This window comes from Mobula hypostoma, chromosome 4 (genome assembly GCF_963921235.1).
Source record: "Mobula hypostoma chromosome 4, sMobHyp1.1, whole genome shotgun sequence".
NCBI classification, from domain to species: domain Eukaryota; kingdom Metazoa; phylum Chordata; class Chondrichthyes; order Myliobatiformes; family Myliobatidae; genus Mobula; species Mobula hypostoma.
Window position 1 is genome coordinate 32,992,785 of NC_086100.1, and position 19,232 is coordinate 33,012,016.

General features: G+C 41.1%; 1 protein-coding gene across 2 annotated transcripts in view; it reads left to right on the forward strand.

The window, feature by feature from the left end:
- The first annotated feature begins 8,348 nt into the window (after nucleotides 1-8,348).
- LOC134344753 (fetuin-B-like) overlaps nucleotides 8,349-19,232 on the forward strand; it is a 32,813-nt gene continuing 21,929 nt past the window's right edge. The window contains exons 1-6 of one of the 2 annotated variants that reach the window (XM_063044839.1): nucleotides 8,349-8,482; nucleotides 8,575-8,796; nucleotides 11,455-11,565; nucleotides 13,836-13,920; nucleotides 16,892-17,052; nucleotides 18,209-18,319. In XM_063044839.1, coding sequence (XP_062900909.1) covers nucleotides 8,587-8,796; nucleotides 11,455-11,565; nucleotides 13,836-13,920; nucleotides 16,892-17,052; nucleotides 18,209-18,319 — 678 coding nt within the window. In that variant the 5' untranslated portion in view covers nucleotides 8,349-8,482; nucleotides 8,575-8,586. Of the gene's footprint in view, nucleotides 8,492-8,574; nucleotides 8,797-11,454; nucleotides 11,566-13,835; nucleotides 13,921-16,891; nucleotides 17,053-18,208; nucleotides 18,320-19,232 lie in introns of both variants that reach the window. The other variant, XM_063044840.1, reaches the window with a different exon arrangement.

Sequence of the window (19,232 nt, forward strand, 5' to 3'; positions counted from 1 at the left end):
GGGAAATCACTCCATGAGTTAGGGCTTTCCAATTAATGGTACGTAGGGAAACACCAGCCCTTAAAGCACTGGGGCTATTAAGGCTCATCCCTTAAGGCTGTTAACATATTCTGGATTGAGGTTGAGGAATAGATTACTCCCTCCCAGTTCCCGCAAAACAGAATGCCAAAACCCGAGAAGTCAGTTAGTTTCTCCCAATGGTCTTTTTCCTTGTCAAAGGGATCAATAGTAGTGACATTGGTTCCATGGTGTGACGAGTCCTCATTCAAATTCAGCAATCCGACCTGCTGATCCAGCATCCAAATTCAATTTCCATCCTGAGAAACATATCACAAGATCTCCTGCCACATGTCAGTATTCACCCTTTGCCATTCTGTAATGTAGAATGCACTCCCTCCTGATTAGTCACTGGATATTTAGAAAACACAAAGACAGAACTACTGGAATTGCTCCCCAAATGCCGATGTCCCTCTGAAATGTGGGCCCCTCTTAATCAGAATTAAGTTACCCAAATTTCTACCCCTTTGATTCAAATTTCATCTGGCCAGTATGAAATACGAGTCATCCCTCAAACTAATTGCATGGGGAAACAAGTACCAAAGTAACAGATTAAGACAATAAACATGTGACAGGTTAAGAAAACAAGAAACAAAGTAACAGATTGGAACCCAGGCTGTACTCCTCTTTGTTAAATCTTCATATTGAATTGTAAAAATTTAAAATAGACAATTAATTTCTCACAGAGAAATAGCACACTTATCAGAGAACAACAGAAAAGGAAAAAGCAGCTGGGTGGGGTCCAACACATCCACAGAGCGTTTTAAAGGCAAAGTCCTCACACACACAAAAGGAAACTGATGCATGTGGCCATACCTCACATTTCTCCGCATTCAAATCATTAACAAGGAAGAGGGATGCAAGTTCAATGTCCACCCTTCCTACAACAATGAGACACGAAGGTGCTAACCACTCCCTTATTCCCACTGCCCCTGAACGTCAGCTAAGGTCCTTTGCAGGGATTCTAGAATGGAATGCGAGGAATCCGGCAGAGGGCAAAAGGAGACCTTATCTGCAGGGGGCTTGAAGAACAACTCTTCCTCCTCGAGACCTCCCTTTTTTACTTCCCCGGACAGTACTTCATCCACATACCGTAGAGAGTGGGGATGGGAATCCCATTTACCTGCACCTCTGGGACCCCAGCTTTGAGCAAAGCTAAAAACATTTCTTCATGGAATATGCGGGATCCCCCACTCCCCATCTACCTACCTAACTTCCGTACCTGACTACATGCTGCTCTTCTAAGTACTCTAAATCTTGTAAGAATTGAATTGCTGTACTTATTGGGTGACCAACAGCTGGTACTATTGATGACAACACTTCACTTTTGTTTGGGAAGTTGCTGCCATAACCATATGCCCTTTCATTCCAGAAGTTAATTCCATGCATTACTGATTGCATGTTGGGACACAAGGCTTCCAAAAGCACCTATTCCTCTGTTAGATAGGATCTCTCCGGTACCCCACTCATCCCATTTCCTCAATAACCACGCGGCCATAGTCTACCCCACCTCCGCCTTTTTTTCTGTACCTGTCCCCTAAACTCAGTAATTTCTAAGCGGAGAATTCTCCAACCTCTGTTGTCTCGAAGAGGCCCATTACACCATCTTCCACACATTCCTGATCCTCCTCCCCCTCCCCCTCCTGAGGGGAAGAAACTGCAGGCTGATGCTCTCCTCAGTGGGTGTGGGAACGTGTGATCACTGGCCTGGCCCATACTGTTTTGGATAGGCAGGGGAGAGAGTGATAAATTCAAGGAATAAACCGAGGGGTCACGCTACCCTCACTCCCTCATTTTCATCATCCAGTCAGACATTCCCATCCCCCAGCCCCAATGTAGGATCATTGCTCTGTTTCATCATGGCTTGAACCTTAACAGGGTTGGGCTGCCAACCAGCTCGGCGTGCAATGTCCAAGTGCTGTAACTTCATTAGTTAACAAACTATCACTATATTCTTATCCTCCAACTTTATAGCTGAAATCTGGGCCATCAACAATGATTCTCTCAGAATAGTACAGCGCTGACTGAGATTTTCCAATTCATTCTTAAGACTCGCTATCATTTTATACTGATGTCTTACAATCAGCTAGAAAGCATTCCACTGGCTATCCTTTCTCCTGGGAAAACCCAGCGGTTTAAGTATGGGAACAATGTGGTGTCCCATTTCAACCCTGGCAAAACACCAACTGGTCTGATCAATCTACCGGCATTCCATAACCCATCAGTAGGTTAGTGAGACTTCCAAAGTCTGCACTATTACCTGTCCACTCTAGGGCTCTCTATCTTTCATACAGTCCTCTCTGTTAAATAACCTTTTAAAGAAATGCATTTCTGCTAAAAAAAAGTCAGACTCTTCTAAAAGCAGCGCCAAAATGTAACACTGAACCAGGTTCTGGCAAGTGAGATAGAAAACAATCAGAATCAGAATCAGGTTATTAACACCGGCATGTGACGTGAACTTTGTTAGTTTAGCAGCAGCAGTTCAATGCAATACATAAACCAGCAGAGAGAAAAAAAATAATAATAAATAAACAAGTAAATCAATTACATATACTGAATAGATTTTTTAAAAAAGTGCAAAAAAAGAAATACAGCGTGTTAAAAAAAGTGAGGTAATGTCCAAAGATTCAATGTCTACTTAGGAATCGGATGGCAGAGTGGAAGAAGCTGTTCCTGAATCGCTGAGTGTGTGCCTTCAGGCTTCTGTACCTCCTACCTGATTGTAACAGAGAGTAAATGCATGCCCTGGGTGCTGGAGGTCCTTAATAATGGACGCCGCCTTTCTGAGATACCGCTCCCTAAAAATGCCCTGGGTACCTTGTAGGCTAGTGCCCAAGATCGAGCTGACTAGACTTACAACCTTCTGCAGCTTCTTTCGGTCCTGTGCAGTAGCCCCTACATACCAGACAGTGATGCAGCCTGTCAGAATGCTCTCCACAGTACAACTATAAAAGTTTTTTGAGCGTATTTGTTGACATGCCAAATCTCTTCAAACTCCTAATATAGTATAGCCGCTGTCTTGCCTTCTTTATAACTACTTCGATATGTTGGGACCAGGTTAGATCCTCAGAGATCTTGATGCCCTGGAACTTGAAGCTGCTCACTCTCTCTACTTCTGATTCCTCTGTGAGGATTGGTATCTGTTCCTTCGCCATACTCTTCCTGAAGTCCACAAGCAGCTCTTTCGTCTTACTGATGTTGAGTGCCAGGTTGTTGCTGCGGCACCATTCCACTAGTTGGCATATCTCACTCCTGTACACCCTCTTGCTACCACCTGAGATCCTACCAACAATGGTTGTATCTTCAGCAAATTTATAGATGTTATTTGAGCTATGCCTAGCCACTCAGTCATGGGTATACAGAGAGTAGAACAGTGGGCTAAGCACACACCCCTGAGGTGCGCCAGTGTTGATCGTCAGCAAGGAGGATATGGTATCATCAATCTGCACAGACTGTGGTCTTCCAGTTAGGAAGTTGAGGATAGACAGAGGGAGGTATAGAGGCCCAGGTCAAGATTGTGGGAATGACGCTATTAAATACTGAGCTATAGTCGATGAACAGCATTCTGACATAGGTGTTTGTGTTGTCCAGGTAGTCTAAAGCCGTGTGAAGAGCCATTGAGATTGCGTCTGCCATTGACCTATTGTGGCGATAGGCAAATTGCAATGGGTCCAAGTCCTTGCTGAGGCAGGAGTTCAGTTTAGTCATGACAAACCTCTCAAAGCATTTCATCATTGTTGACGTGAGTGCTACTGGGCGATAGTCATTAAGGCAGCCCACATTATTCTTTTTAGGCACTGGTATAATTGTTGCCTTTTTGAAGCAAGTGGGAACTTCCGCCCATAGCAGTGAGAGGTTGAAAATGTCCTTGAATACTCCCGCTAGTTGGTTGCCACAGGTTTTCAGAGCCTTACCAGGTACTCCATCGGGACCTTCTGCCTTGCGGGAGTTCACTCTCTTTAAAGACAGTCTAACATTGGCCTCTGAGATGGAGATCACAGGGTCATCAGATACAGCAGGGATCTTCACAACTGTAGTTGTGTTGCTTCTTTCAAAGAGTGCACAGAAGGCGTTGAGTTCATCTGGTAGTGAAGAATCGCTGCCATTCATACTATTGGGTTTTGCTTTGTAGGAAGTAATGTCTTGCAGACCCTGCCAGAATTGCTGTGCATCTGAGGTTGCCTCCAAGCTCGTCCGAAATTGTCTCTTTGCCCTTGAAATAGCCCTCCGCAAATCATACCTGGTTTTCTGGTACAGGCTTGGGTCACCAGACTTGAATGTCACAGATCTAGCCTTCAACAGGTTCTCCTGGTTCATCCACGGCTCTTAGTTTGAGAATGTACAGTAGGTTTTTGTGGGCACACACTCATTCACACAGGTTTTAATGAAGTCGGTAACAACTGCAGCATACTCATCCAGGTTCGAGGATGAATCCCTGAATACAGACCAGTCGACCAATTCAAAGCAGTCCTGTAGGTTCTCCTGTGCTTCCCTTGTCCGTACCTTCTTGGTCCTCACTACTGATGCTGCAGTCTTCAGTCTCTGCCTATAACAGGGAGCAGAAGTACAGCCAGGTGATCAGACTTCCCAAAGTGAGGGTGTGGAATAGCACAGTAGGTGTTCTTGACAGTGGTGTAGCAATGGTCCAGTATATTGTTTCCTCTGGCATGGAAAATGATCTGTTGATGGTAGTTGCTTAGAGATTTTTTTCAGACTGGCCTGATTAAAATCTCCCAAAAAGATGGTGAAGGCGTTAGGGTGCGCTGTTTCATACCTGTTGAACCCATTGCTCAGATCATCTAAAGCCTGCTTGACATTGGCCTGAGGTGGAATGTAAACTGCTACCAAAATGACCCCAGAGAACTCCCGTGGTAGGTAAAAAGGACGGCACTTTACTGCTAGATATTCCAGGTCTGGTGAGCAGAATTGGGACAGCACTGATATATTTGTGTACCAAGAAGAGTTGATCATGAGGTATGCTCCTCCACCTCTGCTTTTGAGAGACTCTATAGATCTGTCCTGACAATGTATAGTAAATCCATCGATCTGGATCGCTGCATCCAGTACGGAAATGGTTAACCAGGAAACTCTGAAACAAATGACACACATGGTCCTAATGTCCCTCTGATTCAGCACCCTTGCTCTGAGATCATCGATTTTATTCACCAGAGACTGCACGTTTGCCAGCAAGATAATCAGTGTAGGGAGTTTAAAACCTAGTTTCCTTAAATGCATTTGTAACATTGATCTACACCTGCGCTTCCTCCAAGGTGTCCTCCATGGCCGCTTCCAGCCACAATCAGTGTTGTTTCCATCGGTTTTAGGCAACAATAGATCGTTTAAACGCATTAAGACATCTTTGTTGACTGTACTGACTTGCGAATAAGTATATTCACCATTTATTTACAATCAGTAAAGATTCAACCAAACATTCATGTTCTCCATGTTACAGACACTACAAAGCTGAATATTTAGCAAACATACATTCAACAAATATAATTAGCAAAAAGCGTATGTGGAGCATACCTTCCTGATGGCTATGTGCACTGCTTATCTTAAACAAAGGGAGAGAAAGCAAGCCCCTTGCACATCCTATTTTATACCTGGATGTTTATCCAGGTGGCTAACCAATGGAAAAAGCAGCTGCATTTTCTAAACTAACCAATCACGATGGAAGCGACTTCACACAGTCAGAATAAGCCACATCCCCCACAGAAAATATGGTTGAAGAGTTGCTATTTGCAAGGGAACTAGAAGCAGATACGAAGAGGGAGTCAATATTTCAGGTTGTTGAGCAATTTTTCTAAGAGAATGACATTCCACTCACCAACATTCTTGTATGTGCAACAGATGTGGGACCATCAATGACAGGATGCCACCATCCAATTATTACTTTCTTGAAAAAAGCTGTACTTAACAAATTTAACATTCACTGCAGAATTCACAGATAAGATCTGGCTGCAAAAAAAAACTAAGTGATTGGCTACACAAATCATTAAATACTGTTATCACATTTGTAAATAAAATTATGTCCCATGCTCTCAATTCTCAACTATTTCAAAAGCTTTGGATTGAGAACGATGAAGAGTTTGAATGTTTGCTGTTGCACACAGAAGTCAGATGGCTCTCAAAAGGAAACTGCTTAAGATGCTTTTATGTGCCTTTTGAAGCTGTGACAATATTCTTTGAAAACTTAATGCTTCATTCAGTAATCAACAGAAGAATATTAGCTATGACACTGCTTAGTTTCAGAATTATTGACCAAGTTTAATGAAATCAATCTTCAATTGCAAGGAATTAATGTGAATTTTATCAAAGTCAAACCAGTAGTCTCCAGACTTCTGTCCAAGTTAACTCTATTTAAGAACAACATTGGCCGTCGTGACCTTTTCCAATTTCTGAGCCTCTTGGAGCAGGAAGAGATAGAAAGAATATCAGATGATGATCTTCACGTATATTGTGCCACTTGGGTGAGCTGCATAAAGATATGCCAGAGAAGTTTCAGGATCTTGTCTCGATCCAAACTCCAGATTGGGTAAAATATCCATTCCTGAACACTAGTAACGAGGAATTCACAGGAAGGATGAAGGAAGAATTGATCTCGCTACAAAATGACTTTGAGCTGAAGCCGAGGTTAAAAAATTTATATTGAGACTTTTGACTGCAGGAAGAAATCTCTGAACACTATCCTGAACTGTGGGAAAAGGTCAAGGCATTCTTTATTGCCTTACCAAGATAATACTTAGTGGAGTGAGGATACATAGTGGAGTGAGGTTTCATTGTAGACGCCAAATTCTTTCAAAGTAACAAAATTAACTGCAAATTACTGAACATGGGGACCTGAGACTCCTTATGAGTGACATTTAGCCTGATGCTGAGAGCTTGATATCTGTACAAAGCCCAGCCATCTCATTGAAAGGTGAAAAAGCAATGAAGTAGTGAGTAGATGGACTACTAATGTATGCTATGAAATTGTGGATGAAAATTGTTTTACTGGAATTAAATAAAGGAATCATTTATTTGTAGCTTTAAACAGATTTGAATAATTTTTGCAATTATTTGTCACTGATTTGAATTTGCAGTTCCTATTTTCTTTAAATGTGCATTGTAGATCAAAATTCTTTATAGCTTTTATGTAATGGCTGGAAAGGGAGAGGGGAGCACAGGATGTGGTCTGGGAGGCAAGGGTATGGTAACTTAAAAAAGTTTGGAAACCACTGGTCTAGAACATAGGACATAGAATATTACAGAATAATATAGATTATTTATTTATGGTTTTATATTGCCATATTTATACTCTATTCTTGGTTGGTGCAACTGTAACGAAACCCAATTTCCCTTGGGATCAATAAAGTATGTCTGTCTATCTATCTATCTATCTATCTATTAATTCACTGTCTTGTGCCAACCTACTCTAGGATCAATCCTTGCCTCCTACATAGTCCTCCATTTTTCTATCATCCATGTGCCCATCTTAGAGCTTCTCAAATGATCTTAATGTATCTGCCTCTACCTGGCAGGGCATTCCATGCACCCACTATCCTCTGTATAAAGCACATACCTCTAGTATTCCCTTCTATACTATCCTCCAATGACCTTAACATTATGTCCCCACGTATTAGTCATCTCTGCCCTGGGAAAAAGTCACTGGCTATCCACTTGATCTATATCTCATCATTTTGTACACCTCTGCCAGTTACGTCTCTTCCTCCTTCACTCTGAAGAGAAAAGCCATTGCTTGCTCAGGCTATCCTCATAAGACATCCCCCCTAAACCTGGCAAGTCTTCTCTGCATCCTCTCTAAAGCTTCCACATCAGTCTTATAATGAGGCAATTAGAATTGAACACAATATTCCAAGTATGGTCTAACCAGGGATTTACAGAGCTACACATACATAAGTTGGCAGATCTATGGCACATAAACAATTAAAATACTGAATATCAAAATTATTAGTAATTTTAAAGTTCTCAGAAATGCTCAGAGATGTACTAGGATAAACTTGAGAACAAAACAGTGATTTAGAATTCCTTCCAAGGACTATTCATTTGAATGCAGGTGAAGAGTAAGAATGAGAGAGAAGATGATGCAAGTATGTCACAAAATTATTAACTTGTCTATTAAACAACAGATTTAGAATTCTGCTCAGTGTATTAAGGTGGTGATTCTGTTTTTATATATTGACAGTCATCCATTTTGCTGTTTCTTTAGTCAAGCGAACAGTAACCTTCGCAGCTTTTTCTCAATGACCTCTTTTTAGGGCAACTCGATTTCACAATAACTCGTGGAATCCAAAAGAGAAACTTTATTGCACTGATTGAACTTGAGCTAAGTCAAACAAACGAGTTATTATTATAGAAAGGTCTGGAACATGGTATTTACTGAAGGTTTTCAGTTAAAAGTGTAATTCATTTCTACTGTGTCAGGGTACGGAAGGTTGTAAAAAATCATTTTATCTGTAATATTCTCTTGTATGCATTTATTTTCTTGGAAGTAAATGTGTGACTAATATGCTCTAGCCTTTAGGTCCCATGGATTGGATAGTCATTTTAGTGATGTGCGATCTGCTCTGTAATTCCTGCATACTTGGTTATCACCAAGTGGTCACGTTTTCTGCAATTCCTTGCGATGCAGTGGGAGCAGTGAATGCAGCTGACCTTGCAATTCAACACGTCAATGACGTTCGACGAGAGGGATACAAGTACAGCCTGAACAAGATCATAAATGCCCAGGAAAAGCAGGTGAGTTGAAGAGCTGCTCAAGCTAGTAGATCAATAAATTTGTCGTGATGGATTTTTTGTTGCTGGGATACTTTTGTCTAGCCTATGTAAGGACAGTATAGAAGCATATTTAGGTGCTGATTCATACAAAAGTGTAAGACGTTTTCAAAACCTTTGAATCATCACAGATCGATTTTACATGCATCATACTGGAATATTGTAAGTGATGACAATACCCATACTGCAACTTTTCAGAACCTTATGGAAATGCAGCTTGGAGTGGGGTTAGTGGTGTTTTGAAATTTATCATAAAAATCTTGCCCAGTCGAGGAAGACGTCGCTTGGTCATTAACCAGAAGAAAGAAACACAAAACCTATATTTAGGGCTTGCTTTACAACTTCACCTTAATGGAGAAACAGTGCGTGAAGCTCTCTGGTACTGCACTACGTCATGCGCTGCAGTACCATCTGGTGACTCTTGCCTCTGGCACCACTTGTGTGCCCCCTGTCAATCCTTAACCTGTGCCACGGTAATCATCTCACGCTGCAACAGGTGACATGTGTCCGTCACTGTTTTGACTGAAATCATTTATTCTGAGAACAAATTGAGGAGCAATGGGCTTGTGAGGCAGCCTTTTCATGGGTGCTGACTGTCATCATATTGGGAACTCTGCATCAAGATGCAGAGTCATATGTGACCAGAAATTGTTCCCACTCTCTGAATGTCCTGCTTAGATGAGGTGACAGTCCCTGCATTTTGTTTAATGACCAGGCCTGTCTTCCTGGTCATTTTAATATTGACTTTATCATACTAACCTCAGTAGTTCTCCCCAATATTCATTGGGAACAAGAGCAGCACGCATGTAAGCAAACTGCAGAAAGACGTGAAAGTAATAAGACAATTGTAGTGGGGAATTTTAACTCTTCCATTCATTGGGATTACCTTAGTGCAAAGGGGTTAGACAGGACAACATTTGTTAAGTGCATCCAAGATAGACTTTTAGAGACAATAGTTCAACCAGAGACAGGACACTAATCAAGCTCATGTTTGAAATTAAACAGGGATCATGGTTGCAGTGTCCATAATTCTGTATGTTTCAAGGTAGTTATGGAAAGTGTAAGGTTAGTTCTCAGGTCTTGACTTGGGGGAAGACAAATTACACTAGCATAAAAAGAGGACATAGCAGAAGTAGACTGTGAATGTGCATAAAAACCCATGACTCTGTGACTTTCAACTAGGTGCTGGGCTGGCTGTTGAGAATGAATGTTTTCCTATGGCTCAAGGCTTCTGTTTGAAACTAAGGCCCAGGTGAAGTACAATATGAACCATGGCTCCTTTGGAGATCTGATGTAAGAAGCCATCATTCTATGAACCAGAAATTCAGTAGTTGGAACTGGCCTGGAGGTGTCTCGCTGTTTCCAGATTAATCAAGACCTTCTACGTGATTGATGACTAGAACATAGTTTCAGGTAGAGTGAAAGAAATAAACAAGAACGAGAGTGTAAATCAGCAGGGTGATGAGGTTTCCTGGAATGAACAGGGTCGTCAATTCAGTCCATTGCTGGAACCACCAAAGCATCGAAGACTTCAGATTAAGAAATTCTGTTCCCCATGTAACAATTGTTCTTTTTAAAACTGCAATAAGATCCTTAAATATACTAAAAAAAAGACTGGTACCTCATCAAACATACAGGTTTGTGAGGAGTGTACACTGTTACAGACCAGGATTACTGGCCTCTTCCGTGTTGTAGAGTATAATTTATGTATGTCAAGACAGCAATTAAATTAAAGGTAATGTAAAAGACGTCAAAAAACCCGTAAAATGCTTCATCAGTATTCCAGAATCATGACATCATTGTGAGGCAACAGTGTGGACGCAGTCTATTCTGCCCGTCCAGCTCATCCTGGCTCTCTGAAAGAACAATCCTATTCTTCCCACTTCTCCATCCTCCCCCCATAACCCTGCAAAATCTTTTCTTGCAACTCCTTCTTAAATGCTGTTATTCATTCTGTCTCCATTACCACCCCTGACAATGCATTGTGCTTACAACTTGCTGCTCAAAATAAAATGCTCAGGTTTGGTTTTTTTTGTCCCTCACTTTCATTCTACACCCTTGTTTCTGAACTGTTCTAGCAATAAGAACAATCTCCCTCGATCTAACCTGTCTATGTCTTTCAAGATTTCCATCAGATCTCCTTGTGTCCTTTTCTGCTCTAAAGGGAATTTTAACACATCTCTTCTGCACCCTCTCCAAAACATTGACATCTTTCCTCAGGGTGGCTCCAGATCTGGACCCAAACTGCAGCTGTGCTTCATAAAAGATTCATCATGACTTTCTTGCTCTTGCACACAATTTGTCTGTTTATAAAAGTCCAAGATCTTGTTTGTTTTTTTCAACCACTTTTTGAAACTAGTCTGCCACTTCTAACACATTATACACCAAGGCATTATGGACATAAATAAATTCCAGGAAAACGGAAATATTAATCACTTCTGCAGTGATTCTGGGAGATATTATGATGTTCTTTACCCATTCCTTCATTGTGGAAGCTATAACAGATGTTGAATTATCACCGTTCTGCATGGTTTAGATGTTTGACAAAAGAGGGTCAGCTGCCGGCTACACCAGTTTGCTCTGGCTCAATGCACTTATTTCCATTTTCTTAACTGATTTTAGGATCAATATGAGTTCATTTATTATTTGGTGTTTGAAGTCTTCGAAACCAGATGTCACGTCACGAATCCCAAACCATTGAAAAGCTGTGAAGTTGAATCATTTCCCATGATGGTAAAGAGCTGATTAATTATATTCTCTTATCTCATTTTTTTGCAGAATATTAAAAGGTCTCAGGTAATCATTCATTGGCTAAGAACTGTAGACATGAATGTAACCTAAACCAATAGGTCTGACGAGAGGTTATACATACCAGAATGTTAATAATTTATTTTCTTGCTATACCTATCATACTTTCTGTTTTTTGCATAATTCAGGATTACAAACTTTGTTTTTGTTTACCCTGCAAATACTAGAGTTTCTTAATAGAACATAGTTGTAAGAATTATTTGATTACCTGAGGTAGTGCAAGAGGTGGTCCACAATGTTTAGTAGATGTGGTATGTTTAGGTTTGTGCAGGTCTCTTCAAGACCAGATAGTTGTAGGGAAGTCTGGTGGTGTAGGATTTAATGCTTCTCTGCCTCCTACCTGATGGTAGCAGTGAGAGAGGGCTTGACCTGGATGGTGGAGATCATTGACAATAAATGCCTGCTTGTTGAAGCAGCATCTTATGTCAGTGTTTTCATTGGTGGGGAGGGTTGTTCCTGTGATGGACCTGGACGTGAATGCCATCCCCAGCCATGATGCAACCACTCAGTACAATTTCAATAGCACATTCTGTACCAGTTTATTAGAGTATTTTACAACAGCGATCACCAACCACTGGGCCGCGGACCGGTACCGGACCGCAAAGCATGTGCTACCGGGCCGCGAGAAAACGATATGATTTGGCGATGGGAGTCAGCTGCACCTTTCCTCATTCCCTGTCATGCCCACTGTGGAGCTTGACCGCATGCGAGGTCATTACCCGCGCGTCATCCATGTCAGCGCGGCAAGGAAATCAACTCCTTGAGCTTGCAAATGATGGCGGGCTGAAAAGTATGTTTGACATAACATCTCTGCCGGCATTCTGGATCAAAGTCAAGGCTAAATATCCTGAGATATTCAGGAAAGCACTGAAAACGTTGCTTCCTTTCCAACATATTTCTGCAATGAATGTAACGAAAACTAAATTGCGGAATAGACTGGACATCAGGAACCCCCTTCGAGTATCGCTGTCTCCCATCACCCCTCGATGGAACCGTGTTGTTGCAGGGAAACAAGCCCAGGGCTCCCACTGATTCAGCAATATTGGTGTGTTGCAATGATTTTATATGTTCATACGGGGAAAATATGTGCTGTGTGTTTAATATCCAAATGTTACTTAAAATGTTATGATGCTATTGACTTATAAGTGACTTATATAACCATATAACAATTACAGCACGGAAACAGGCCAGCTCTGCCTTTCTAGTCTGTGCTGAACGCTACTCTCACCTAGTCCCACCGACCTGCACTCAGTCCATAACCCTTCATTCCTTTCCTGTCCATATACCTATCCAATTTTTCTTTAAATGACAATATCGAACCTGCCTCTACCACTTCTACTGGAAGTTCGTTCAACACTTACTTAAAGCTCCCCTGTCCTCCCCTGATAATTGACTTATCACTATATTCATGCGAGGAAAATTTGCGCTGTGTGTTTAATATTAAATTCATTAGATAAACGCTTTTAGAAACGAAATTGAGTGTATTAGCCACTTATCGCCTATATTCCTGTTGTGATTAACACCCCACCCCGAACAGAATTGCCAAAAACGATTTGTGGGAAAAAAATCGGCACGTACACACATGCGCACTGGTGCCCGCGCAAGGCTTCATGGTCATTGCAGTCTTTCTCGGGGTAAACACAACGTATTTGACTGCTACTCTTGTCCGTTGGCAACTCTAACCTCCCCCACCCCCCCGGTTGGCTGGTCCGCAAGAACATTGTCAATATTAAACCGGTCTGTAGTACAAAAACGGTTGGGGACCCCTGTCTTATAATATGCCAAATCTACTTAAGTTTCTGACAAAGTAGAGGTGGTGGCACACCTTATTAGTGATTATATCTACTGTATGTTCTGGGCCCAGGACAGGTCATCTTAGAAGCGAATACCAAGTGATCTGAACTCTCCCCACCTCTGACTCACCAATGAGAAGTGGCATGAGATGAAGGTTGTTGGAATGGAGGCTATAGTTCAAATGTTGGGACTGTAGAAATGATACCTGATGTACTGTAATATGGCTATTATAATTGAGGTTTTATCTTTATAATGGATATTAAATACAATTGTTAAAACTGAATTTACATCATTGTAGTTTCTTCCTTTGACGATAATTAGCTCTAGGATGATACAATGTAGCAGATCAATTTGTCAAAACTTCCACTAATCAAATATTATCTTTTCTATACTTTTGTTAGAAAGCATTTGGCGAATGTAAAATCATCATTCGTACCTCAAAAGGCTTCCTGCACATGAAGGATTATCAGTGTTCTAAATACCCAGGTATAATATTTAAAAATAGAATAGAATACTTTTATTACATGTGTATTAGGACGTGACACTTGAGAGTTCATTCACCTGTCACTAAACTAAATGGTCATCAAGTTCGAGAGTTTAGTCAATAAAAGTCGAACTTTGGGACAGGTCTTGCAATCTAGCACAGGCTGATAGGAATGACTTCATATCCAACTGAAATGAAATTGGTACATAAACTTATAGCACCAAACTGCTTTTAAAGTGTCTGCTAAACACCTGTTTGGTTTGAAGTTGTAGATTGGAAAACTTTAGTTCCCAATCAGCAAACAAAAATGCTAAACACTCTGCTCCCACAAATCTCTCAGATTTACAATCTGATATCAGGAGCAGAGATGACTGTATTTGACAGTTGGAATATGCACACATTTACAGTGTCTACACTGAGGAAGATAGAGGACAACTCTTGGGTCTTTGGACATCCTTAACTGCTGCCGGGCCTTATCTAGACATCCTCGAAAAATTATTTAATTGTTCAGCAATAAAATATATTGTATACATCTTAATGCAGATCCAGGCTAAGGCTGAATCACTTTGTCAGTAATCCTTCCTTTACTATGCATTGGAATATTTTAGACAATTGGACTGATGAAATTCCTGATATCACAATTAATTCCCCTCGGCCTCTACTTTCAAACCCTTGGGCCATAATTAGGTTGTGTTACATCCTAAAAATTTCAAATCACTGGTAAGCAGGAGGCTGTGGCCTTTCAGCAGACGGCCAAAACTTCTAAATTGTGTTTGAATTTTGGACCTTATTCACCAAAGATTCAATACACTAGCGACTGCAGGTGCTCGAAGAACTCAGCAGGTTGAAGAGCACCAGTGCAGGCATATGGATGGTCAACGTTCTGTGCTGAAATCCTGCATCAGGTCCGACGGTGCAGAGGGAAGATAGCCAGTGCAAGAACTGAGAGGGAGAGGTGAAAAGGAGGCTGGAAGGTGACGGGGAGGGGGGATGGAACTAGATGAGAGGGGGTGATGGAGTCAGATGAGTGAGGGGATACTAAAAGTGAATCTAAGAAGAAACCCTAGGTATATTGATGATGGGCAGCTGGAATCAGGTGGGGAGAGTGATGGATCTACATAACGAAGAGAGGAGGGATGGAAAAGACCATTGTTCACCATTATTTGTTCTCCTTTATTTAATTATTGAGATACAGCGAGGAATAGGCCCTCCTGACTTTCGAGTTGTGCTGGCCAGCAACCCCTAATTTAACCCTAACCCAATCATGGGACGATTTACAATGACCAATTAGCCTACCAACTGGTATGTCTTTGGACTGTGGGAGGAAACCGGAGCACTTGGGGGAAACAATAACAGCTACGGGGAGAACGTAGAAGCTCCTTACAGACAGTGGCAGGAATTGAACCCGGGTCGCTGCTACTGAAAAGCATTGCGCTAACCACTACGCTACCATACCGTCCATCCATTACCATCCAACCGGAGCTTTACCTTCCATGTCGTTTTCTTTCTTAGTTCACCTTTCCTGTCAGCCCCCTCACGAGGTTCCATCAACCCATCATCCATCCCTTATCTGGCTGCACCTTTAAACATTTACCTAGTGATACACGCCGGTTACAAGCTCATCTGCCCACACTGCCCAAATACGCCCATATGACCAATCATCCTGCTAACCCCTATGCTTTTGGAATGTGGGAGAAAATGGAGCGTCCGGAGGACACTCATGGGATCACAGGGAAAACGTAAAACTCCTAACAGATGGTGGTGGAATTGAACACGGGCTGCTGACATTTCACTAACCGCTACACTACTGCGCCACTCCTTATCACTTATCAGATTTTGTCTTTACCTTCCATCTCCCCTCCCCCCATCCCACTTGCTCCATCTCCCATTATTTCTTCTTTTCCTATACCTCTACCTATTGCCTACCAGCCTCTGTCTGGACACGGCCCCCTGCAACTGGCACCATCTGCCCATCATCACCTACCAACGTCGATCTCTCTCCTCCCTCTCACCTTTTCGTACTGGCTGTGTTTCCTCCACACTCCCAGTGCTGATGCAGGGTCTCAGTCCGAATCACCAACCATTCCTTTGCTCCACAGCTGCTGCTTGGCCTGCTAAGTTTTTCCAGCAGTTTAATCTTTGCTCCACCAAACAGTCTTCTGACAGTTCTTGGTGCTGATGCAACGTTTCAGTAAGGGAAATCTTGATTCAATATACTTATTTTTTAAAACCTATCTCTGTTCTGAACATGAGTAACACACACAAAGTGCCGGAGGCACTCAGCACCCATTGAGAGGAGCAAACATTCAATGCTTCGGACTGGGACCCTTCATCAGCACTGGAAATGAAGGCAGAAGAAGCCAGTATGAGAAGTCAAGAGGAAGGGCAGGGGTAAAAGTTGGCAGGTGATTTGGGAAGCAAGGTGAGGGGGAAAGTAGGTGGGTTGGAAGTGGGATGAACTAAGAGGCCGGGAGGTGATAGATGGAGGAGGTAAATGGCTGAAGAAAGAGGAATCTGATAGGAGAGGAGAGTGAATTGTGGGAGAAAGGGAAGGAGGACAGGCACCAGAGGGAGGTTAAAGGCAGGTAAGGAGAAGGGGTAAGAGAAGAGCCAGAATAGGAAATGACACACACAAAGGATTTAGTAAAATGACCCAACATACAAGATTATAAATTTAAAATAGATTAACCTCCCTCTGGTGCCCCTCCTCCATCCCTTTCTGTCCCTTTCTCTCTGTCCCTTTTCTCTTACGATCTTCCAGCTCAAAATATGATATTTTACATAACTGATGAAAGATATAAATCATTGATGAGGGTCTCAGCCTGAAATGTCGACTGTTTATTGGATGCTGCCTGAACTGGTGAGTTCCTCCAGCATCCTTTGTGTGTTGTACTGATTTCCAGCATCTGCAGAATGTCTTGTGTTCATTCTGAACATCTTTAACATCAGGAAGAGTGTTTTGTGTCTCCTCAGCTTCGGCTGGAAATCCATGCCCAGGATGCTTCTACACATTTAAACCATTAAAGAGTGGAGATGTGGATCATGCTGTTAATATTGCTATTCAAAAATATAACAGAGAGAGCAAAGATACAAGCTACTTTTCTATTTATAATATCACAAAGATTTTAACAAAGGTAAGACTGTTAAATCGGCATGCCCATTTTCATTTTGCAAAGGAACTAGAATTCTTTTAAAGGGCAATATATCTAATTGGTCCTTAATTTTCTTTAAATGCTATTGTGGCTTCAGTGCAACTTCAATTTTGTTTTAAATGATAGAAGTGCTTTTTGCAGTTTAGAAATAAGAATTTCCCCATATTTAGCTCAATAAAGCAGCTTAAATCTCTTAAACAGCAAACGGATCTTACTGACTTTACATAGAATGAATTCACAAAATGAGGCCATTCTCATTTTCTCTCAGATGATGTTTCTAGTTATCAGACTGTTCTGTCTTATCTCTCTTACCTCTTTCTTTATCACATGTACTCATCCTATTTTTGTTTTCTATCTAAGCTATTTGTATCTACCAACTTATATATAGCAAATTTTATATTTAGATCATTAGCTGAGTAAAAGAATTTCACCCTATGTTTTTATTGTGTTTTGTGATCAAATTTACATTTCAATGTAATGCTGTGCTACTGAGTTTCCTTTTGTGTCCTTTGTCAACGTTTCCACAAATATATCTTTTAGTTTACATTTCTAGAAAAGTATGACAATGCTGGAAATACACTGAATATACCACTTAAGCAACATCAGCATTATTTGTGGACTAATTTCTGTTATCAGCATTGGACAGGAAGAGTGTGGTGCATTAATGAAAATTGCCACAAAGCCATGTTGTGGTTCCAATTTTTCACCATTGTTTTAGAGGTTTGAAGTGGATGGCTGAAGTCACATACAGTTTTCTCATGAATGCACACAAATTGGTGGTCCCATGATACTAATAGGATTCCAATGCAAATTTGAAGTATCAATTATTAGAATGTATATGGTGCCCCATGTGGACTTCCCATTGCCTTTGGTACAGAGCAACTTAACCAGTTGAATGAACAATTGAAGGTTAGCCCACAAATCCTAGCAGAATAAGATTCTCTATGAGAATAAAGCTACAAGATTTCATGCTGTCTCTGATTGGTAAGTATTCCTCCTGGCTGACAGAAATGTATGCTACGTTAAGCTGGCGCGATTGACAACATCGATAGTCTTGCCTCAAGTTACATTTGGGAGTAGCATGGGAAAGAGGGGAATAGAAAATGTAATTTAAAGAACATCTTCTTGTGCATTCCAGGCATCTAGCCAGATGACATTTGTGGAATTCATTATCCAAGAAACTAATTGCCTCAAAGATGATTTCACAGTAGTACTTTCAGCTTGTGTTCCAAAGCCCCATGAATTTGCAGTAAGTATTATTTGAAGATCACTTCATACATAGAATTACATAAAAGTCACAACCCAGAAACTGGCTATTTGACATGATTAATACGTATGTATATTTATTTTCTGTATGTGCATTTTCTCTTTCTAACCATCCCATCTCAACCTTTCAATAAATCCCTTTCTTCCTTGTACTTACCTTTATTGTTTTAATGCATTTAAACCACATACCTCAGCTGCTTCCTGTTCATATTTCCATAGTAAAAATAATTCCTCTTACTTTTAAAATTTGATTTATTTGCACTATTCTATAATTATGCTCTGTAAGTTTTAGAAATATGCACTTTACCTACAATCTCTTCGAGCGCTCCAACTACAATGAGGAGTAATTATATACAACCATTTACGTTACAAAATGCCTGATGGAGACCAGTGAAATCTAACAGGAGTAGAGGTGAAATTGATGGCTTAAGAAATTGATAGGAGAAGCAGTAAAGTTAAAGGAGAAGTGGCCAGAATGTAGAGTGGCCAGATGGAAATGCACAGAACATCACAAGATGTACTTTGCCTGCTTTGTTCCAAGGAAATCTAACCCAGCCTCTCCAGTCTCTTTTCATAAGTGAGACATTCCATCCTATACAAATTTCCCCAGCACCTCTCCAATGGAATCACATCCTTCCAGTAATGTGTTGACCAGAAAGATTTACAATATTTCAGCCATCATACCCAATATTATAAAGTTGTGTCCAGGCTTCCTTGCATATATTTTATGACCTGGTTAATGTAGATAAGCATCTCATGTGCCCTTTCACCACTCTGACCATCTATGATGCCAGCATCAAAGATCTACAGACTTAAAAAAAAAGGACCCTTTGTGCTTAATACTTTCTCAGACCTTACATGGTATATGTCCTATCCTTATTAGACCATCCACAAAA